The sequence below is a fragment of the Solanum lycopersicum genome, chromosome 3 (assembly GCF_036512215.1).
Source record: "Solanum lycopersicum chromosome 3, SLM_r2.1".
NCBI lineage: Eukaryota > Viridiplantae > Streptophyta > Magnoliopsida > Solanales > Solanaceae > Solanum > Solanum lycopersicum.
In genome coordinates, this window is record NC_090802.1 from 68,680,698 (window position 1) to 68,705,243 (window position 24,546).

Genomic DNA, 24,546 nt, shown 5'->3' on the forward strand with positions numbered 1-24,546 from the left:
GATCTTAGGAAAATTATGTTGGTAGTTCTGATTTCTAACAACATTTTCAGTTCTAACAGATTCTACATTCAATTTACCAATTTCTTGCATATTGATAGTAATGTTACCTTGATCCAGTAGCTCAGAAGAACTCCCAATATTTTGCCTATTTTGGGTCTGCTGAATAGTTGTTGTTCTCGAATTTGTGTTTCTTGTATTTGTAGAATCAATTTGTTGTTGTTGTTGATATATTTCTGAATTCTTGTGAGGATTATCAATTCGTTGTTGAGTTTGAGTCGATTGAATACCCTTTTGACCATCGTAATTCACAGGTGGTTGAATACCCTGTGAATCCATCATTGCAGCTGTTTGTTGATGAACCAAATTACGAACTCCCCTGTTAATCTGTTCTTGTTGAATATTAAGATTCACTTCTTGTGAGGTTACATCAGCAATTGATTTTTGTTGCGAATTATCCGTTCGATTAACCCTAGAACTGGATTGCCCCACCTCCATCGAACTCGATTTCTCCGATACGATTTCTATCGCCGCCTCCATCGAACTCAATTTCTCTATTCCAATCGCCTGTACGTTCTCCACCCCTCTTCTTTGCGACACACCAGTTACCAATTGTTGCAAATTATCCGCCATTTGTATGTCGACGACCTGTGAAGTCAGATTTCGATCTATTTCGCGATGATGACGAAACTCATCCATCTCCGCCTCTATAGTCGCGACTTGGATCGCTTCTTCCCTCAAGTGCGAAGAGGAAGATGATGCTCCGTCCGCCATTTCATTCGTTTTCAATTGAACATTCGATACCTCCTCTCCTACCGGTGGATCTGGAGGCCGAAAACGTTCATCCACCGGATTACCAGTCATTCCAAACACATTTTGCTAATCAAATTCTCTGATTATCAGCGATAAACACAAGAATTCTGGAGAAATGTCTAGAGAGAGAAAATTTTTTTGAGAGAGAAAATTTTTAGAGAGAGAAAAAATTTGAGAAATGGAAAAGCGATAGGGTTTAGGGTTTAGGGTTTAGGGTTTAGGGTTTTTTTTTTGTTTTTTTTTATTGAACGACCCTTGAGGTGGGTCAGGGGCTTAGCAACACCCCCAGGCCTTATCATATATAAAATTCAAAAATACATGAAGGGGGACATAGACCTTACCTTCTATCATTTGATGGTTATTATTGACTTATCTTCTAAGATTAGTCAATATAACCTTTTACAATATTATGCTCAAAAATTAAACCTATAGAGGACTCCTCTTTCATACAAATTTCTAGAAATGCTTAAATGAGGGAGACTCTCCCTTTACAATCATATGAAAATGAAAAACAATTCTACTAACTATTTCTAGTCACAGAATATGTTTAGTAACACTCGAAAAACATTAAGAATCATGCTATTATGAAAACTTGCTATGGTGGATACTTGATTCTTTTTAGCTTTCTTCTTCTAAAATTTTGAATGCCCATCTTTTCCAAAATGTAACTTCCCCGGATTGCTCCCTTTAGTTGATTAGAAGTATAGAAGTGTTGAGGAATATCACTAGTGTAGCTCCATTTAGCTAATAGATCAGCAGTGCAATTTGCTTCTCTAAAAATATGTTTGCAATGAAAATACTCCAGCTTGCTTTTGATTTGAAGAATTTGCTGGATGGTTGGATAGCATCTCCAAGGTGTGTTAATTATGTTGTTGATCCAATTGCAAAGTAATTCTGAATCCACCTCCAATGCTATTCTTTTGTAGCCATGTTGTTGACACCATTCAAGTCCATATGAAGCTGCCTTCAACTCTGCCATATTATTAGTACCATAACCAAATGGAATAGAAAAAGCAAAGATAATTTTACCTGTGTGATCTCTCAAGATGCCACCCCCATCTGTCTTACCTGTTTCTTGTGTTGCACTACCATCAGTATTTAACTTATAAATACCTTCCATTGGTTTAGTCTAATTTACCACAATTATCTTATATTGTTGATGACATTTTTCAGCAATATTAATCAACTCATCTAGACTAGATTGCCAAGGAATAATAGGAAACATCACTTTAATAATCTGCATAACATCTTTGTAAATACCATATTGAGCTCTATTAATACTTGATCTCTTGTTACCATATTTCACAGCACACCTATTTTTCCACAGATTCCAACAAATAATGTTAGGAAGAATTTGAAAAAGAGTTTTAAGAACCTGATTAGTTGCATGCTGATTTCTCCATTGTATAAACAGGCTTCTAATATTTGTCTGTAAGTGAATTACACCTAGTTTTCTAGCATAATATTTCCAGATATAATTGGCAAAATGACCAGTACTAAGGATATGGTTAATATCATCTTTGCCTTGCTTGTAACAGCAATAACACTCCTCTGCAGGTTTACCAAAAATCTGTAAGCTGTCATTAGTAGGAAGTTTGCCCCTTATTGCTCTCCAAATAAAGAATGAAATCTTAAAAGGAATATATTTATGCCAAATAATAGTATTAATATAATCAGTACTCTTCTTCCTTCTAATAATATCCCAAGCAGATGCAATAGAAAACTTCCCACTTTCCTCAGGAAGCCATATTGCATTATCTTCATCACCTTCTTTATAATTTATACAAGTTTGAAGAATATGAGGGATAAGTATAGCTGGCACATGTTGTCTAATAAACCTTTCATTCCACTTACCATTAGTTAAGCACTCAGCCAAAACCATATTATTCAAACTTGAAACATGATCACAATAGTTGGCTATAGCTCCATTACCAGTCCAATTATCCCACCATAAGTTACTAGTACCTGACTGAATCTGCCATCTAATCTGGACTTCCACCTCAATTCTATTTCGAGTTAAATATCTCCACATCAAAGAATCTCCTGTGTTATATTTCTTGGCCACAGGATGAGCTCTTTGACAGTACTTAGACTTAAGAAAATTGCTCCACAAGGAGTTCTTAGTTCTAAAATCCCACCAATGTTTATATTGAAAAGCTTTACAAATATCATCTAAAAGCCTTACACCAATACCCCCTTCATTAGTTGGGTAGGCCATAGTATCCCAAGAAGCCCAATGATACTTTTTACCCTCCTTATCAATACCCCAGAAGAAATCAGCCATTAATTTTTTAATATGATTGATAGTTGTTTTGTGAGGAGATATAGCAGCTAAGGTGTGTATAGGGATAGATTGAAGAACATGCTTAATGAGAGTAATCTTACCTCCAAAATTCAGAATTTTAGATTGCCAACCAGAAATTTTTTTAATAACTTTGTCTACAACCTCAGAAAAGTATATAATTCTTTGACCACCAATATAAAGAGGGCACCCTAAATAGTTAATAGGACTATTCTTCATACTAAAACCAGTAATTCTCTTAATATTATCAATAATGCCATTACTAGTCTTAGGAGTAACCATGAAATAACTCTTCTCCTTATTGACTTTCTGATCAGAGACAGCTTCATAATCCTCTATAACTTTCATAATAAGTTGAAGAGAAGTGTTATCAGTAGAGGTAAAAATGATTATATCATCTGCAAAGCTAAGATGATTAACTTGAGGCCCCTTCTTGTTCATATTAAAACCAATATAAAGATGATTCTGATAAAGAAAATTAAGGTGTCTTGAGAATACCTCAGCCCCTAATATAAATAGAGCTGGTGATAAAGGATCACCTTGTTTTAAACCCCTTGTAGAGTGAAAAAATCCATACCTTCTGCCATTAATCACAATAGAGTACCAATTGTTACTCATAATTCTCCAGATTCTATCAATAAAAATTTCACTAAAGCCCATTTTTCTTAGTATTAAGCATGTATAAGCCCAAGAAACTCTGTCATAAGCTTTAACCATATCCAACTTAATAACCAAATTCCTACCCTCTTTAGGAGCTTTAATACCATGAATAATTTCTTGAGCTAGCATAATATTCTCAGATATGCTCCTTCCTCTAACAAAACAAGACTGGTTCATAGAAACAATATGAGGAAGAATAGAAGCCAATCTAGTGCTTAGGATCTTTGAAATAATCTTATTGGTAAAGTTACTTAAACTAATAGGTCTATAATCCTTAAGTTGGTTGGGGTGATCTACTTTAGGAAGTAATACAAGGCATGCATGAGTCATGTATCTAGGCATAACTTTACCATTAAAGAAAGAGAGTACAACAGCCATAAGATCATCTTTAATAATATCAAAACACACTTGATAGAACTTGCCTCCAATACCATCCGGACCTGGAGCAGAATTGGGATTCATGCTCATAATGATCATTCTTACCTCATCTTCACTAGGTAATCTATCCAAAATTTCCTTTTGATCTATAGAAATCAGTTCAGGAATACACTGAATTAATTCCTCATTTATTCTTTCTTCTTTCCCAGTAAAGATACTTTGATAATATTCACAAGCTATATTACCAATATTATCCTCACCTTGGATCCAATCACCCTTCTCATTCATAATCTTAGAAATAACCATCCTTTTTCTTCTACCTCTAATTACAGCATGAAAATATTTGGAGTTTGCATCTCCTTCTTTTAGCCACTTTAATTGAGTTTTCTGTTGTAGAATAGCATATTCAAGTTTCAAATATTTAATGTATTGAGCATTAGCACCACTTAGCTTTTCTCTATTTTCAGAACTGTTATCCACAAGCATATCTGCTTCAGCCTTTTGCACCATCTCCTCATACTTTTTTACTTTCTCAAATACATCCCCATATTCCTTCCTAGACCAAATTCTTAGAGTTCTAGTTAATCTCTTTAACTTAGTATGAAAAATCCACATAGGATCACCAATAACCTGTCTATTCCAACAATTTTCAATTGTTTGCAGAAATGTCTCATTATCAGTCCAACAATTGAGAAATCTAAAGTATTTAATAACAGTAGTTTGAATATTATTCATTTCTAATAATAAAGGACAATGATCAGAACCTACAGAAGGTAAATGAGTAATATTACTTTGAGGCATCATGTCTAGCCACTTATCATTAACCATACCCCTATCCAACCTTTTCCAAATCCTTGCACCATCCTTCCTATGATTACACCAAGTGTAATCTTGACCAGTATACCCCATATCAACCAAACCACAAGCTTCAATAATGCTGATAAATTCCAGACTTTTACTAATATTGTAAGCTCTACCCCCAAGCTTCTCCTGAGTGGAAGCTATCACATTGAAGTCACCTATAATGCACCAAGGATCACTAGTTTCAGCCCATTTCAACATGGTATCCCAAAGAGGTTTCCTTAGCTGATCTTTACACTTAGCATAAACATAAGTCATATGAAACTTCTCACTACACTCCTCATGCTTGATTTCACAAGTAATATTTTGTTGATCACTCTCCAATATATGACAGTCTACCTCTTTTGTCCAAAAAAGCCAAATTTTATTATTTGGATTATAATGACAATTATCCATCAACAACTGCATTCTGTAAGAATCTATAAGAGAGAAATTAGAGAATGGTTCTAATATTGCAATCATAGACAAATTGTGAATTTTCCTTAAGTTGATCAGCCTTTCAAGAGTACCAAAAGTGCTGATACTCCTAGTATTCCAACATAGCATCTTAATCATCATAAACCTCTGCTTTTAGCCCTAGTGTTTGGTCTACTAATGCTAGTATTTTTACTTTGCTTTACCAATTTTCTACCCCTTGGAGATAAGCCCTGTTTTTCAGTTACATCCCTAATTTCTTCAACATTAGAGTTATGTAACAAAGGACCCTTCTGAATTTGATAAGAGGTACCAGTATCATCCCTATTTTGAAGACCATCTCCTAAGGAATGAGTATCTATATCATCCTCTTCTTCTGAATCAGGTTCCCTATACTCATCATTATTATGATGACTAGTATGATCATGATCAGTATTATCAGAAATAGGATTATGTTTATTAATTATTTTATCAGGAGGTTCTTTATCAATAGTAATCAATATACCCTGTTCATCTACTTTGCCTTTGCCTTTATCAATTCTAACAGGATTAAGAACATTTTCCACCTGACCACGGGTTTAGGGTTAAGGGTTTAGGGTTTAGGGTTTAGGGTTTAGGGTTTAGGGTTTAGGGTTTAGGGGTTAGGGTTTAGGGTTAGGGTTTAGGGTTTAGGGTTTAGGGTTTAGGGTTTAGGGTTTTTTTTTTCATAGAACGACCCTTGAGGTGGGTCAGGGGCTTAGCATCACCCTCAGGCCTTAACATTTATTGAAAACAAAATTTACAAGAAGGGGGACATTCACCTTACCTTCTACAATTTGGTAGGTATGAATTGACTTATCTACTAAGATAGTCAATTACACCTAATACAATATGATGCACATCTATAGAAAATTAAACTATTTTCTAAGCAAGCATATGAGGGAGACTCTCCCTTTACATGATAATGAAAATGTAAATCTATTCTATTAACTAAAATTAGCTAATGAATAAATTTAATGTAAATTGTATTACAATATATTTGATAACTTGTACTATATCTAAGGTGGCTCTTTTATTCTGTTGAGCTTCCTTCTTCTAAAGTTTTGTGTGCCCATTTTCTCCAGTAGATAGCTTCCTCTAATTGCTCCTTTGAGTTTTATTGTTGTATAAAAGTGTTGCAAAATTTCCAACTTGTGGCTCCACTTTGATAACAGGTCAGCCGTACAGTTTGCCTCTGTATATATGTGATGGCATTGAAACTGATCCATTTTTCTTATTATTTGATGAATTTGTTGAATTATATCTTCATATCTCCATGGTATATTTATGTTGTTGTTGATCCATTTGCACAGCAGCTCTGAATCAACTTCTAGCACAATTCTCTTGTAACCATGTTGCTCACACCAATCCAATCCGTATAAAGCAGCCTTCATCTCTGCAATGTTATTAGTACCAAAACCAAAAGGTAAAGAAAAAGCATAGACTAATTTACCTTGATGATCCCTGAGAATTCCACCTCCTCCAATCTTACCTGTATTCTGTAAGGCACTACCATCTGTATTGAGTTTATGAATGCCTAAGACTGGTTTATTCCATTTTACCATTACTATCTTATATTGCTGTTTACATTGATCTATTAGCTTAATGAGATTAGTCCAACTAGATTGCCATGGAATACTAGGGAACACATGTTTGATCACCTGCATAATATCCTTGAAAATGCCATATTGTACTCTATAAATGCTAGAACTCTTCATTCCATACTTTACAGTACACCTATTTTTCCAAAGATTCCAACAAATATAATTAGGTAAAATGTGTATAAGAAGTTTATGTACCTCATTATTAACTTGCTGATTATTACAGTGTAGTAATTGATCTCTCAAGGTTGTGTTAATTGGTCCTACTCCAACTGCTGAAGCATGAATCTTCCAAATATATTTGGCAAAGTTGCCATTAATCAAAATGTGATTAATGTCATCCTTGCCTTTATTGTAACAACAATAACAATCAGATATAATCTTTCCAAATCTCTGCAAAGTTTCATTTGTAGGCAATTTTCCTCTTAAAGCTCTCCAAATAAAGAAGCATACTTTAAAAGGAATCTGTTTATGCCATATAACATTGTTAATGGGATCTTGATATCTTTTCTTTCTAATACTCTCCCATGCAGAAGTAATAGTAAAATGACCTGATTCTGAAGGTGTCCATACAGCAGTGTCTATTTTGCCTAATTTGTAATTGAATTTTGTCTGCAAAATATTTGGAATTAAGTGAGGAGGTACATGTTGTCTAAGAAGCCTCTCATTCCATTTACCTTCTATAAGGAAATCAGCTACAATACTGTTATTAAGGCTAGATATGTGATCACAATGCAAAGCTAAAGGTTTATCCAACCAACAATCCCACCAAAAACTGCAAGTACCAGACTGAATATTCCACTTGATAAAGGATTCCACACTTTGTCTATTTCTAGTTAAGTATCTCCATACAATAGAATCTCCAGTATTATATTTTTTAGCCACAGGATTGGCTCTTTGATTATATTTGGCTTTCAAGAATTGACTCCATAAAGAATTCTTGGTTCTAAATGCCCACCACTGCTTATATTGAAAAGCAGTACACACATCATCCATCAACCTTACACCTATACCTCCTTCTTTAATTGGATATGCCAAATTATCCCATGAAGACCAATGATATTTCTTGCCATCTTTATCTATACCCCAAAAAAAATCAGCAATGACCTTTTTAATAGTGGTTAAAATAGTCTTGGGAGGAGATATTGCAGCTATAGTATGGATAGATAAAGATTGTAAAACATGTTTCACAAGAGTAACCTTGCCCCCAAAGTTCAGAATTTTTAAATGCCAGCCAGCAATCCTTTTGATAACTTTCTCTACTACCTCAGAATAGTAAATAATCCTTTGCCCTCCAATATATAAAGGACATCCCAAATAATTGATAGGACTGTTTTTTCTAATAAAACCAGTAGCTCTAGTAATTTCCTCAATAGTTTCCTCACTAGTATTAGAAGTAACCATAAAGAAGCTTTTGTCTTTATTCACTTTTTGGTCAGAAACTTCTTCATAAGTTTCAATAGTCTTCATAATAAGATTAAGAGAATTATTATCTGTAGAAGTAAAAATAATTATATCATCTGCAAAACTTAGATGATTAATTTTAGGACCATTGCTTTCCATATAAAATCCTCTATACAAATGATTTTGATAAAGGAGAGTAAGCTGTCTAGAGAGAACTTCAGCACCTAAAATAAATAATGCTGGAGACAAGGGATCACCTTGTTTAAGTCCTCTCTTAGATTGAAAAAATCCATGCCTCTTCCCATTTATGACAATAGAGTACCAATTATTACTCATAATCCTCCATACTCTATCAATAAAGACTTCACTGAACCCCATTTTTCTTAAAATAATGCAAGTATAAGTCCATGAAACTCTATCATAGGCTTTAATCATATCCAACTTAATGACTACATTACAGCCTTCTCTTGGTTTTTTAATACCATGAATAATTTCCTGAGCCAATAAAATATTTTCAGAGATATTCCTTCCTTTAACAAAACCTGACTGAGTTTCTGAAATTACATCAGGCAATATAGAAGCCAATCTTGTACTCAAAATTTTAGAAATGATCTTATTAGTAAAATTACTAAGGCTGATAGGTCTAAACTCCTTTAATCTGCAAGGATGTTCCACTTTAGGAAGTAAGATTAGACAGGCATGAGTCATATATTTAGGGATATTATTACCAATATAAAAATAATTAACAGCAGCCAATAAATCATGTTTAATAATATCAAAACAAGTTTGATAGAATTTTCCTCCAAAACCATCCGGTCCAGGTGCTGAGTTAGGATTCATACTCATAATTATCCTTCTCAATTCATCTTCATCAGGAAGTCTGTCTAATGCATCATTTTGTTCTTGAGAGATCATATTATTGATACACTGAAGAGGCTCTTCATTAATTTTCACAGCCTTACCAGTAAATATTTCCTCATAATAATCACAAGCAAGTTTAGCAATCTTTTCTTCCCCCTGGATCCAATTGCACCTATCATCCATCAATTTATGAATAGCCATTTTGTTCCTCTTACCTCTGATCAAAGCATGAAAATATTTAGTGTTTGCATCTCCTTCTTTTAACCAATGTAACTGAGTTTTCTGCTGAAGAATATTATATTCAAACTTCAAGTATTTAATATACTTGGCATTAATAGCATTCAACTTCTCAATATTATCAGTACTGTTATTGAAGATCATATCTTTTTCAGCCTGTTTCACCAGCTCCTCATAATGCTTAACCTTTTCAAAAACATCACCATATTCCTGTTTTGACCACCCTCTCAAAGTCTTAGTTAACCTCCTCAATTTAGAGTGTAAGATCCACATAGGATTTCCAGTAACTTCTTTATTCCAACAGCTTTCCACAGTTGTTAAAAAACTAGTATTCTCAGTCCAATAATTCAAAAATTTAAAATATTTAATAATGTTGGATTGAGTATCATTTATCTCCATTAATAAAGGACTATGATCTGATCCAACAGAAGGAAGATGAGTAATACTAGAATGAGGCATTGTTTCTATCCATTTGTCATTAGTCAAACCTCTATCCAACCTTTTCCAAATTCTTGCACCATCCCTCCTATGATTACACCATGTGTAATTCTGACCTTTGTACCCCATATCTACTAAACCACAAGCCTCAATGATACTAATAAACTCCAGACTCTTGTTGATATTATAATCTCTACCACCCAACTTCTCACTAATAGAAGTTATAACATTGAAATCACCTAATACACACCAAGGATTCCTAGATTCAGACCTCTTTAACATAACATCCCAAAGAGGTTTCCTCAACTGGTCCTTACACTTAGCATATACATAAGTCATAGTAAATTTCTCCCTGCAGTTTTCATGACTAATCTCACAAGTCACCTGTTGTTGATCACTTTCCAAAATATCACAAGTAATATCATTAGACCAAAAAAGCCAGATCTTGTTATTAGGATTACTATAACTATGATCCATGAGTAAATGCATTCTGTAAGAGTCTATATGAGCTTGATTTGAGAAAGGTTCCAAAATAGCTAGCATAGACAGGGTATGGAGTTTTTTAAGGTTAATCAGTCTCTCAAGAGCACCAAAAGTGTTGATGCTTCTAATATTCCAACATAAGAACTTAATCATTAAACTCCTCTACTCCTAGCTCTAGTATTAGGTTTACTAGTACTAGTAAGCTTATTTTGTTTCACTAACTTCCTTCCTCTAGGTGATAAACCATGTTGGCCAGTGACTTCTCTTATCTCATCAATATTAGAAGACTGCATCAGAGTTTCCTTTTGAATTTGATCAGTGGTGTTCATTTCCTCTCCTGGTTCCATACCCTCCCCTAGAGATTGAGTATCCACATCATACTCATCTTCAGAGTCAGGTTCCTTATATTCATCTAAATTAGCATCTCTTTGATGGTCAATAGGGATATTACCAGTAGTAGATGAATTTTATTATTGTTTTTAGTGTTATTCTGTATAAGAGGTTTAAGAATAGGTTTATCAGGAGGTTCTTTTTCAATATTACTACATTCCCCATACTCAAAAACTTTATCTTTCCCTTTCTCAAATCTAGTATGCTTATCCACCTGACATCTTCCAACCTCACCTCCATCAGCTACACCAACTGGGGCTACAGGGGAGGGGAGCATTGAGCCAATACCTGATTTAGTAATATTGGCCTGTTGATAAACAATTTGTTGAGACTTAATGACTTGACTGTCCAACCTTTGTTGTTTATTCCTTGTATCATGCTGTACATGTGTTCTTTCAGAGTATGCATGACTCTGTTCATGCATTTGATCATTGTCTTGTTCCATTGCTTCATCAGCAATTGTAAGATCCTGTGAATCAAGATCAATATAGGTGTTTTTAGTAGGAATATTAATCATACCTGCTTGAGATTGCTGTGCCTGAGAAATAGTCCTGTCATTGTTTAATCTAACTTGTTGATTGTTGTTCCTTCTTCTTTGAGTTTGCCATTCATCTTGTATATCCTGCAGTTGAATGTCAACACCTTGTGGTCTTGGTTGATTGTGATCTGGTTCATTTCTAACATTTTCTTTGTTCTGAGTAATATGTAAATCTGCATGGACAAGTTGAGCATTGTCTTTCCTAGACCTATTTTTATCTAACTCTTTTCTTTTTTTATTTTCCTCATCCCTTTGTTTCACAATACAATCAGACTCCTTATGACCTTGATGTTTGCAGTAAAAATAGTAATTAGGAATGCTATCATACTCAATCTTTTGCCACCTCCCATCTGTAATATCTTCACCTATATATCCCATCCAAATGTGGGGGGGTCTGTCCTTAGTTAAATCCACTTGTACTTTAACTCTAGCTTGACTACCCCTAGTTTTGTTAATAGAGGCTGAGTCAAGATACAAAACTCTACCTATAGGTGAAAGAAGGCTAGTGATAAACTGTTTATTATAACAATGCCAAGGCAATTCAGGCAAGGAAATCCAAATGGGAACCAAAGGAGTTTCTTCCTCAGGTGTAAAATTTGGAGTCCAGGCCTGAATCCTCCTTACTTGCCCTGCAATTGTCATTCTTTGTTTGGTCCAAACCATATTGTAGTCAAGTTCATTATCAAGGTCTATGTATACATGTCTAGAGTTAAAATGAGCAATTTTCACACCCCCAGACAATTGTGTTTGGAGAATAAATTTTTTTCTTATTAGTTCAATTCTAGGCATTGTATAGATAAACTTTCCTATTAAGGTAAATTTACAAGTAGAGGCCAGATCTTTAACTACTTCCTCTTTGACATATAAAACTGCAGGTAAGCCTTGTTTAGTATTAATTTCAGGCTCTGTTAGCTTAATGTTTTCCCCTCGTTTGGATTGATTATATCTAAGCCTGTCTGCATAAGTTTGTATAACTGTATAGGGAGCAGGTTCAGGTATATGATCTTTCTTAGGAAAATTGTTAGTTCCTGAAGGAGGATCCTGTTTCTCATTCCCAATTCTAGGTAAATTTCTATCAAAGTTACTAGTCAATTTAGGAAAGTTATGTTGATAATCTGGATTTCTAACAGAAACAGTGTTAGTTCTATCAGTAACATTCACCAATTAATCATTCTTGGGATTAATGTTGGTAGAGACGATATTACCTTGAACATTATGGCCACTAGTAGGAATTTCAGATGAGAGAATACCAGATTGACGATTTTGAGAAGTATATGCTGCCTCCTTAGAAGCAAGAAATCGATTAGACCTTGGATTTTGTTGTTTAATCTCCTTGTCCGTGTTAGAATTGGAATTTCTTTGTTGATCAATCTCCTTTTCCTTGGTAAAATTAGGATTTCTTTGCTGATTTTGAACAGATCGATTAACTTGTGGATTTTGACCATCGCGATTTCGCCCTTGCGATACGATCTTCTCAACTTCCTGTCGCGCATCATCTTTTGTTCCATCAATCTGTTGAGAATGTGATTCGCGACCTAAAGATGATTCCCCAATTCGATTTTCTTGTCTAGAATCAAGGTTTCGATCTCCCCCTCCTTCCAAACCTTGTTGAATCTGGGTATCACCTTGAGATAGTTCCCCCGAAAGCAATTGTTGTCGAGAAACTTCCAATCGACTAATCTCAGCTCTCGATTTCGCTAACTCCAACGCTTGCAATTTTGCCGCCTCTATCGCATGCAATTTCGCCGCCTCCATCACTCGCGATTTCGCTTCCTCTATCGCCAACAACTCGACCATTTCCAAATTCGACTGATCCTCCACCCTTAGTATTTCCCCCGTCGTGCCAGTAGTATTTAAACGTATTTCGATTTGGCGACGTAATTCATCCATGTCCGCCTCTACAGTTGCGACTTGGATCGCTTCTTCCCTCAAGTGCGAAGAGGACGACGATGCTCCTTCCGTCAATTCGATATTTGTGGCCTGTACATTAAAATTTTCAACCCCTATCAATTGATCTGGGGGTCGAAATCTTCCATCAGTTGGATTTCAATCCATTTCGACACAACTTGCTAATCAATTATGACGATCAGCAACAAAGAACACGAACGATCCTTGAAAATTTTCTAGAGAGAGAAAATTTTTTAGAGAGAGAAAATTTTTAGAGAGAGAAAAAATCTGAAAAATGTTTAGGGTTTAGGGTTTAGGGTTTAGGGTTTTTTTTATAGGCAAAATATGCCATAAGATCAGATGGTAGTGCATGTATTTGGGTTTAGGGTTTAGGGTTTAGGGTTTAGGGTTTAGGGTTTAGGGTTTTTTTTTTTATTTGAATAACCCTTGGCGGGGTAGGGGCTAAGCAACACCCCCAGGCTTTATCATTAATACAAAAAGCAAAATACAAGGAGGGGGACATAAACCTAACCTCCAATCCTAGGTGGTTTAGAGTCAACTCTCCTAATGAATGTTAACTCCGCCCCTTACATGGAAAGGTGAAACCAAAATACTAAGCACCTAATGAGAGGAATCCTCTCGTTACAAAGTATCTAGGAAACATAAATTAGGGAGACTCTCCCTTTTACAAGAAAGTCTATAAAGTTACCTATACCTATTCAAATTAGCTATACTACATGAGCATAGCTAGGGTGAAAAGGTATTCGCATCAAGGGGGATCAAAAATCCTCTTAGTCTTTTTCCTTGTAAAACTTGGCATGTTCAATAGATCCATCCGATAGTATGCTTGAGCTTCTTTAGGTAATTGATTGTTGTTGACATATATTTGAGGACCTGTGGTGTTGTGGCTGTGTTTGGAGAGAGAATCTGCTACCCAATTTGCTTCTCGGAGTATGTGTTGACATTTGAAGTTCTGAGTTTGCAAGATAAGGAATTGGATTCTAGCAATTTGATTTGCAACACTCCAATGATGGATTGATTTTTTGGTTATCCATTGCACAACCAGCTGTGAATCCAACTCCATCATTATGTTTGTGAATCCTAATTCTAATGCCTTAATCAATCCCAATAGCGCCGCCTCAGTTTCAGCTTTGTTGTTGGAGCCTTCACCAAGAGGTGTTGCAAATGCTAGTATCAATTTGCCTTCCTTATCTCTGATTATACCCCCAGCTCCAATCTTTCCTGGGTTGGTGAGAGCACTTCCATCAGTGTTTATCTTGATCCATTCTTCTGGGGGTCTGTTCCATGCTACCTTACACACTTTGATTTCATGTTTGCATCTTTCGCTTGTTTTGATTAAGGTTGTCCAATGAGCAGGCCATTTGATGTAGGGAAAGGCATTTGTCATCATCTTGAAGTTGTCCTTGTAGATTGCGTATTTAACTCGACTGATGTTGGTTGCTTTTCCTCCATATTTGCTTGCACATCTATTCTTCCATAAATTCCAGCAGATGAAGATTGGAGTGGCTTGTAACAGCAGCTGATGGCCTGCATTTCGTGGGTTGGCTGTCCACCATTTTTCCAGCCTTGCTTGCAGTGTTGTTTGGTCATGCTGCAGCCCTGCACTTGCTGCAAATGATTTCCATACTGTACCTGCAAACGTACCTGAGTTGAAGATGTGATCAATGGTATCCATCCCTGTTCTATCAACACAACAAAAGCAAGGTGATGGCTCAATGCCAAAGTTAGTTAATTTTTCATTAGTTGGAATTTTTCCTTTTAAAACTCTCCATAAAAGAAAAGATGATTTAAAAGGAATAGAATTATGCCATAATAAAGAAAAGAAACTGTTCTTAGCCTTCTTGCTTCTGATTGCCTCCCATGCTGACTTGCAATTAAATTTGCCAAGATTGTGTAGCTTCCAAATAGGCTGGTCTTGTTTCTGCTGTTGTTGAGGAATTATTGTGTCTATGATGCTGGCCAGCTGACTTGCAGGGGCCTGTTCCTACAGTTTTCTCCAACTCCAAGCTCCATCTTCCCAGAATTCTGAAACCTTGGTGTTATTAAGTCTTACATTGGTGCTAGTATGTTGTGCTAATGTACCTGTGCCCAGCCAGTTGTCCCACCAAAATGAACAGTTCCCTGCTTGTATGTTCCATTGAATATGTTGCTCCGCCTGTTGTCTAATAGCTATCATGTGCTTCCAAGTTAGTGATTCTCTAGTATCCCATTTTTTGCTTACCGGATTAGATCGTTGACAATATTTAGCTCTCAGGAAGTCTCCCCACAAGGTTTGTTTTGTTCTGAATATCCACCATTGCTTGAATTGGAAGGATTTGCATACATCACTTAAGTTCCTCATCCTAATTCCCCCTTCCTCATATGGATAGCTTAGATTTTTCCAAGAGGACCAATGGTATTTCTTGCTATTGTGCTGCCATCCCCAAAAAAAGTCTGCAATAAGCATCTGAATTTGTTTGATTATTGTTTTTGGAGGGGTTACAGCACTAAGAAGGTGTATAGGTAATGCTTGGAGGACATGTTTGGCAAGCACAACCTTTCCACCAAAACTTAATTGCTTAGTTTGCCAACCTGTAATTCTGGATACGACTTTGTTAATAAGATCAGAGAAGTACACATTCCTAGGTCTACCAACAATTAAAGGGCAACCTAGATATGTGATAGGCCCTTGTTTATGTTTAAAACCAGTCAACCTTTTTATTCTATCCCTAGTGCTATTGAAAGCACTAGGGTGTAGCATAAAATGGCTTTTATCCCCATTGATAAGCTGTCCGGAAATCTCTTCATAATCCTTTAGAGTACTCATGAGGAGTTTCAAAGTTTTATGCCTTCCCGAAGTAAAAAGAATAATGTCATCTGCAAAACTTAAGTGATTCACTTGAGGCCCTCTTTTTTCCATGGTAAAACCTTGATAGTCCTGATGATTATGAAGTCTATTGAGAGATCTCGATAATACTTCGGCACCTAAAATAAATAGGGCCGGAGAAAGAGGGTCACCTTGTTTAAGACCTCTAGTAGACTGAAAGAATCCATACCTTTTGCCATTGATGATAATGGAGTACCAATTGTTGGCCATAATTCTCCAACACATATCAATGAACATCTCATTAAAACCCATTTTCCTCAAGACTAGGCAAATATATGACCAAGACACCCTGTCATAAGCTTTTGCCATGTCTAATTTGATAATCACATTACTTCCAATGTTGGGTTTCTTGATATGATGAATGATTTCCTGAGCAAGCATGATGTTTTCAGAGATGCTCCTCCCTTTCACAAAACCAGATTGGTTAGTTGAAATTAAGGACGGGAGTATAGGACTAAGTCTAGTACTTACTAGTTTAGAAATGATCTTACTAGTAAAATTACTAAGACTAATAGGTCTAAACTCCGAGAGTTTGTTAGGATTATTCACTTTTGGGAGCAGCACTATACAAGAATGGGAGAAGTACTTCGGAATCATTTGGCCACTGAAAAAGGCATATATTACTTCTAGCATATCATTCTTGATAATGTTCCAACATTTTTGGAAGAAGTATCCATTCATACCATCAGGGCCTGCTGCAGAGTTAGGATTCATGGAAAAAACTACTTCTTTCAATTCCTCCATATCAGGTAGTCGTGTAAGATGAGTGTTTTGGTCCTGATTGATCATATTGGCAATGCAATCCAGCTTATATTCATCAATATGTTTATTCTCACCTGTAAAGATGTTATTGAAGTGTTCGCAAGCCTCCTGGGCAATATTGTTCTCACCATGAATCCAATCTCCACTTGCATTAACAATTTTGTGAATGAAAAGTTTCCTCCTCCTTCCCCTTATAATGGAATGAAAATATTTAGAGTTAGTATCCCCATCTTTGAACCATTGAAGCTGAGTCTTCTGTTTCAAAATGGTATCTTCTAGTTTGAGGAACTTGATATATTGTGCATTTAATTCATGGAGGATACTCCTATTTGATTCAGTTTGGCTTTGGATGTATTTTTCTTCTGCATCATGAATTTGTTCCTCGTACATCCTAACCTTTTGATAAATATCACCAAATTCCTTTCTAGACCAAGTACTAAGGGTATTAGAAAGTCTTTTCATTTTCTGGTGGAATTTCCACATAGCATTACCCTCCATAGGTCTATTCCAGCAATTCTTGACATTAGTCATGAAATTGGGATTATCTACCCAACAATTAAGGAACTTGAAGTATTTGATGTGATCAGCTTCATTCGACACCATTTCCAACAAAAGGGGACAATGGTCAGATCCGGTAGATGCTAAATGAGTTATGGTTGTTTGTGGCATCCTTTCCAACCATAAATCATTAATCAAGGCTCTATCAAGTCTCTTCCAAATTCTGTGATTGATACCCCTCTTGTTAGACCAGGTATACTTGTGACCACTAAAACCAATGTCCATCAGACCACAGGCTTCAATAGCAGCAATAAAGTCCATGCTTTTTTTCATATTGTAAGGCAGTCCTCCGAGTTTTTCCTCAACATCAGAAATAACATTGTAGTCCCCCACTGCCCACCAAGGATTGGTGTTAATTGAAGCATGATGAATCAATTTCTCCCATAAAGGTTTCCTTAGATAGTCTTTGCATTTTGCATAAATAAATGTACTAGTAAATTGATATTGTAACTCATTGTGTTTCATGTCACAAGTAATTTGCTGTTCATCTTCATCAAGAATATTACAATCAATATCACTGTTCCAGAAAACCCAAATCTTACTATTGCAATTACTAATAGCATTATCCATGTTTAATTCCATTTTGAAGCTCTGGATATTGGTATTATCTGAAAAAGGTTCCAAAATAGCAATAATTGAAAGATGATGCATTTTCCTAAGAAGCTTGAGTCTTTCCACAACTCCTTGGGTATTGATCCCCCTCACATTCCATATGATTGTACTAATCATTGGGAGGATTTGGATGAGAATAATCTAGTATTGGGTCTGCCAGCAGTGACAGTTTTAGCATCCTGTTTGGTGAAGTGGAACCTTTCCTGTTGGAAGCTTCTTGGAGATAGGCTTTGGTTCATAGTGGCCTGATGGATTTCCTTCTCAATTGTCTGATCCTTATATGGACTGAAGGCCCTAATAAGTGCCTCACTAGTCTCATCATTATCATCCCATTCATCCATATAAGGATCATCCTCAGTTGCCTCATCTTCAGAGTTAAGGACAGCATATTCATCCTCCACAGGTTGAGATAATTTTTTATTGTTTAGTTGCTGTTTATACTGCTGTTCTGCTTTGGTTGGAGTCATATATTGTACTTGTAATGGAGGGATGTCCAGACCATGGTTATCATCCACCATTACAAATCTATTACATGTTTCCTCCCTCAGCTCATGCTTCTGCTTTTTATCTTTGTCATTCTGTTTTTCTTGCCTTCTTTTTTCAGCATCCCTTTTTTGTTTACTAGGCTTGTTTTTACTCTTAGAAGTACCTCCAATATCAATATTACCACTTTGTTCCCCTTGATCAGTACCCTGCTTTTTCCCAGCTTGTTGTTTCACACCTTTTTCCTTGGTGTTTTGTTTGCAGCTGTCTCTTTTTTGAGAGTATTGTTGAGGCTGTTGATCCTGCTGTTTTATCACATTGTTGACATCCCTAGGGTCTCTATAGTCCCTCCTATGATCATGATCCAACCCCTCATGCATAACATGAGGCAAACTCCCCCCTTTGGTATCCCCTTCCTGCAAATTAGTGGGTATCTCCTTAATCCCCCCATCCATTCCTCCAGAAACTTCCACAGTATGACCAGTAGCAGCATTTATTAAATTGGGGGCTTTGGGACTTGGGAGAGATAAGTCAATACCTGGGATCTTCTTACTATTTCTTTCAATAGTTTGTGGATTGACATTTTGGTGTGCACTGCTTGTATTTGCTGCTTCCCTTGATACTTGCTTCCCTGTTTGTTGCTTGTCCTGGATTTCCTGCACTTCAAGATGTGAGAAAATATTTTGAGTTGGGAGTACATTTATACCTGTAATTGTTTGTTCTTGTTGATTGTTGTCCTTGGTTGCTTGCACTATTGTGGTGACTGGTCTCCATTCAGCTTTGGAGTTGACATGTTCTTGCTGTTTTTGATATTTTTCTTTTGTGTTTGCCATTGGTTCTCATTTGTCTCTCCTTGCTGTCTCTGTTCATCTTGCACTTGATTAGCATTCCTTTGTTGCTGTTTGAGCATTTGAGCCTTTATTTGATTGATTTCACTTGCTTGCCCTGTTCCTTCTTTTTGGATTTTTGTTTGTTGATTGGAACTCTTTGCAGTATCCTCTCTTGTGCTTTTTCCTTGTTCCTGAATTATTCCTTCACCTGTTTCTTTACTGCTTTTGCCTTCTTCCATCTCCTTTTTCCTCTTAGAATCCTCATCCCTTTTTTTTAATAGTACACTCTTCATTCTTATGCCCTTGGTGTCTACAATAAAAACAGTAGCTAGGGATGCTTTCATACTCCACTTTCAACCATCTTCCTTTGTTGGGGTTAGCATTTTTAAAGCCCAACCAAACATGTGAAGGTCTTTCCTTGGTGAGATCTACTTGGACTTTCACTCTAATGGTGCTACCCCTTGTTCTTTGTGAAGTAGGTGAGTCTAGAAACAGAACTTTCCCAATACTTTCCAATATGGTCGATAAGAATACTTTGTTGTAACAATGCCAAGGCAAACCTGGTATAGACACCCATATAGGCACAATAGGTGTTTCTTCTTCAGGTGTAAAATCTGGGGTCCAGGCTTGTATTCTCATAGCCTGACCCTCAATGGTCATTTTCAATTTAGTCCAAACAGTTTGATAGTCAAGTTCATTATCTAAATCAATATATACGTGCCTAGAGTTAAAGTGTGTGATCTTGACTCCCCCCATCAATTGAGTTTGTTGAATAAAACTCTTTCTCACTTGTTCCATTCTTGGCATTGTGTTTGTAAACTTCCCAACCAGGGTGTATTTGCAAATTTCAGCCAACTTCACATAGTAATCATTTTCATCTATCAGAACTGCAGGGAGTCCTTGTCTAGTTGTGTGAATAGGCTCATTAAGGCTAATAGGGATTTCATTTTGAGCCTGATTGTATCTAAGTCTTGCAGCAAAAGATTGGATCACAGTATAAGGTGCAGGTTCTGTATTGGCCTTAGTGTTAGCATTATTCTTAACATGCTGACCCTGTTGTTGGTTTAAATTTTGCCTAGCACTAGCATGGTAGGATGGCACATCATGTTTGTTAATTTTATCAGTTTGAGAATTGTGATCATACCTTGAAAAATTGTTAGAAATCTTAGGGAAGTTGTTGTGATATGCCTCTTTAGCCTGATCTCTTATGTTGCCAACAATACCTCCCTCCTGTTTATGATTGTGCTTTGCTTGCTCAGGCTGTTTGATAGTTTTTTCTTGCATTGTGTTTGATTTTTCTCCATCTATCCTCTTGCTTCCTTCCGCAGCTTGGTGATCCATGGTTTGATCTTGTCCAAGTCCATCTTTATTTTGTATTGTTGGCGTAACATCTGCAAACAGTTTAGGTGTTAGATGGAGTGAGCTATCTGCAATAGCAAAGGAGAATTTAGAATTTGCATCATTTGAGCTTGTTGATTGAATGCTCATGTCTTCCATGCTGTTGCCCTGTTGATTAACCAACTTCTCCCCCTGTTCTTTGTTGCTTTCCGTAACCTTTCCTTCCATGATTGGTGTTGCAATTGCTTGAGCATTTCTCGTCTCATTTCGATTACAACTTGAGTATTCCCCAGCATTTTCCAAGTTTGTTATTTGTTCATGGGGTTTGTGAGTAGTCTGAGTATGAATGTTGTTGTTATAGATCTCTCCTCCATCCTTATGAAGGGATGTTGTTACTGGGTTCCTTTGTTCCTGAGAAGCCTGCTTTTCTATTGGGACGCCATTGATTCCGGCGTTCGAATTTACAGCGGCGCCGGATTTGTCGCCGCCGGTGAGTTCTCCATCTATTTGTCTCGACTTTGGTTCAAAAGATTCCTCTTCAACGAACCCCAGTACTCAAATTATTTCGAATATGACTGGAGGTCGTTCGAAAATGAAGGCGCATCTCAGGCGATTCAGTCGCGACTTCGCGAAATTTTGCCTCATGCTTTTGAGCAATTAAGACGGTGGAAGCTGTTGAATTTTGAACTGCTAATAGATCTTGGTGAGGAGAATTCATTTCTCTACTTTGTTCCTCTTGATTCCTTCCAGAATTTCCTGAGGAAATATTTTCGCGACCTTCGACGAACAGCCTTTCACCAACCGCAGTTTCCATCGCATCTTTCTCCTGCGATTTCGAGACGTTCAGGGATAATTCAAGGTGCGTGCTAATCTGTGGAATGGAGCTTGCTTCAAGGCGCTCCTTTTGGTGTTGTTCCGCCGGGCAGCTGACATCAGCCGTCTTCCCACGCGCCGCAGCGGCGCTGGGCGATTGTGGATTACTAGCCGTTGTGAGAGAGCGCGTGCGATGAGAGAGATTTTTAGAGAGAGAAAATTTTTGGTAAAATGAGGTGCGATCGGGTTTAGGGTTTAGGGTTTAGGGTTTAGGGTTTAGGGTTTAGGGTTTGGGGTTTGGGGTTTGGGGTTTGGGGTTTGGGGTTTAGGGTTTTGGGTTTTGGGTTTGGGTTTGGGTTTGGGGTTTGGGGTTTGGGGTTTGGGGTTTGGGGTTTAGGGTTTATGGTTTAGGGTTTAGGGTTTAGGGTTTAGGGTTTAGGGTTTAGGGTTTAGGGTTTTTTTTTGTTGAATAACTCTTGGAGGGGTAGGGGCTGAGCAACACCCCCAGGCCTTATCATTAATACAAAAAAAAATCAAAATACACGGAGGGGGGCATAGACCTAACCTCCAATACTAGGTGGTTTGGAATCAACTTTCCTAGTGAATGTTAACTCCTCCCCTTACATGGAAGGTGAAACCAAAATACTACGCACCTAAGGAGAGGACTCCTCTCGTTACAAAGTATCTAGGAAACATAAATTAGGGAGACTCTCCCTTGTACAAGAAAGTCTATACGCCTACCTATACCTATTCAAAGTAGCTATACTATTTGAGGATAGCTATGTTGAAAAGATAATTACATCAAGGTGGATCAAAGATCTTCCTAGTCTTCTTTCTTCTAAAACTTGGCATGTTTAGTAAGTCCACCCGATAGTATGCTTGAGCTGCTTTAGGTAGTTGAGTGCTGTTGACGTATATTTGAGGGCTTGTGGTGTAGTGGCTGTGTTTGGAGAGTGAATCTGCTACCCAGTTTGCTTCTCTGAGGGTATGTTGACATTTGAAGTTCTGTGTTTGCAAGATAAGGAATTGGATTTTTGCAATTTCGTTTGCAACACTCCAATGGTGGGCTGACTTTTTGTTTATCCAATGCACAACCAGTTGTGAATCCAGCTCCATTATTATATTCTTGAAGCCCAATTCTAGAGCCTTAACCAATCCAAATAGTGCAGCCTCAGTTTCAGCTTTGTTGTTGGAGCCTTCACCAAGAGATGTTGCAAATGCTAGTATCAGTTTTCCATCCTTGTCTCTGATTATACCCCCCGCTCCAATTTTTCCTGGGTTGGTGAGGGCGCTTCCATCCGTATTTATCTTGATCCATTCTTCTGGAGGTCTGTTCCATGTTACCTTACATACTTTGATTTCATGTTTGCATCTTTCGCTTGTAGTGATGAGAGCTGTCCAGTGAGCAGGCCAATTGATGTGGGGGAAGGCATTCTTCATCATCTTGAAGTTGTCCTTGTAGATTGCGTATTTAACCCGGCTGATGTAGGTTGCTTTGCCTCCGTATTTGCTTGCACATCTATTCTTCCATAAATTCCAACAGATGAAGATTGGAGTGGCTTGTAACAGCAGCTGGTGGCCTTCATTTCGAGGGTTGGCTGTCCACCATTTTTCCAGCCTTGCTTGCAGTGTTGTTTGGTCATGTTGCAGCCCTGCACTTGCTGCAAATGATTTCCATACTGTACCTGCAAACTTACCCGTACTGAAGATGTGATCAATGCTATCCATCCCTGTGCTATCAAAACAACAAAAACATGGTGATGGCTCAATGCCGAAGTTAGTTAATTTTTCATTAGTAGGGATTTTTCCTTTTAAAACTCTCCATAAGAGAAAAGATGATTTAAAAGGAATATAATTATGCCATAAAAGTGAAAAGAAACTGCTTTTAGTCTTCTTGTTTCTGATAGCCTCCCAAGCTGACTTGCAAGTGAATTTGCCAAGATTGTGTAGCTTCCAAATAGGCTGGTCTGGTTTCTGTTGTTGTTGAGGGATTGCTGTGGCCAGTATTCAGTCCAGCTGACTTGCAGGGGCCTGTTCTTGTAATTTTCTCCAACTCCAAGCACCATTTTCCCAAAATTCTGAAACCTTGGTGTTGTTAAGTCTGATGCTGCTGCTAGTATGCTGTGCTAATGGACCTGTGCCAAGCCAGTTGTCCCACCAAAATGAACAATTCCCTATGTGAAGTTGCCAATGAATGTGTTGTTCTACCTGCTGTCTAGTGGTTAACATTTGTTTCCAAGTTAAGAATTCTCCAGTATCCCATTTTTTGCTTACCGGATTGGATCTTTGACAGTATTTAGCTCTCAAGAAGTCCCCCCATAAGGTTTGTTTTGTTCTGAATGTCCACCATTGCTTGAATTGGAAGGATTTGCATACATCACTTAAGTTCCTCATCCCAATCCCCTCTTCTTCATAAGGATAACTTAGGTTTTTCCAAGAGGACCAATGGTATTTCTTGTTGTTGTGTTGCCAGCCCCAGAAAAAATCTGCAATCAGACTCTGGATTTGCTTAATGATAGTCTTTGGAGGGGTTACAGCACTTAGAAGGTGTATAGGTAATGCTTGGAGGACATGTTTGGCAAGCACAACCTTTCCACCATAACTCAGTTGTTTAGTTTGCCAACCTGTAATTCTGGAAATGACTTTGTTAATAAGATTCGAGAAGTACACATTTCTAGGTCTACCAACAAATAAAGGGCAGCCTAGATATGTGATAGGCCCTTGTTTCTGTTTAAAACCAGTCAACCTTTTTATTCTATCCCTAGTGCTATTGAAAGCACTAGGGTGTAGCATAAAATGGCTTTTATCCTCATTGATAAGTTGTCCGGATGTTTCTTCATAAGCCTTTAGAGTACTCATGAGGAGTTTCAAAGTTTTACTCCTTCCAGAAGTAAAGAGAATAATGTCATCTGCAAAGCTTAAGTGGTTTACCTGAGGCCCTCTTTTTTCCATGGTAAAACCTTGATAATCCTGATGATTAT

At 37.1% G+C, this 24,546-nt stretch overlaps 2 protein-coding genes across 2 annotated transcripts; both read right to left on the minus strand.

Annotated features, from left to right (window-relative positions):
• Positions 1-1,405: 1,405 nt before the first annotated feature.
• LOC138347723 (uncharacterized) lies at positions 1,406-1,930 on the minus strand. Its single transcript, XM_069296042.1, has one exon. The coding sequence runs from the start codon at positions 1,928-1,930 to the stop codon at positions 1,406-1,408; it is 525 nt and encodes a 174-aa protein (XP_069152143.1).
• A 16,284-nt stretch (positions 1,931-18,214) lies between these two features.
• Positions 18,215-21,566, minus strand: LOC138347724 (uncharacterized). The gene is made up of 4 exons (XM_069296044.1): positions 21,393-21,566; positions 19,975-21,286; positions 19,386-19,724; positions 18,215-19,245 (listed from the first exon to the last, which is right to left on the minus strand). Exons 1-4 carry the CDS (start codon positions 21,564-21,566, stop codon positions 18,215-18,217), a joined length of 2,856 nt encoding a protein of 951 aa, XP_069152145.1.
• Positions 21,567-24,546: the final 2,980 nt, after the last annotated feature.

Bases quoted from the DNA above. Each gene is read 5' to 3' on its own strand.
- LOC138347724 (XM_069296044.1), bottom strand. From the start codon at position 21,566: ATGGAAACTGCGGTTGGTGAAAGGCTGTTCGTCGAAGGTCGCGAAAAT. The intron at 21,287-21,392 runs GCAAAATTTCGC...TTCGTTGAAGAG, and splicing joins TAATTGCTCAAAAGCATGAG to GAATCTTTTGAACCAAAGTC. The intron at 19,725-19,974 runs GTTTGCCTTGGC...TTTTTATTGTAG, and splicing joins TATATGGGTGTCTATACCAG to ACACCAAGGGCATAAGAATG.
- LOC138347723 (XM_069296042.1), bottom strand. From the start codon at position 1,930: ATGGAAGGTATTTATAAGTTAAATACTGATGGTAGTGCAACACAAGAA.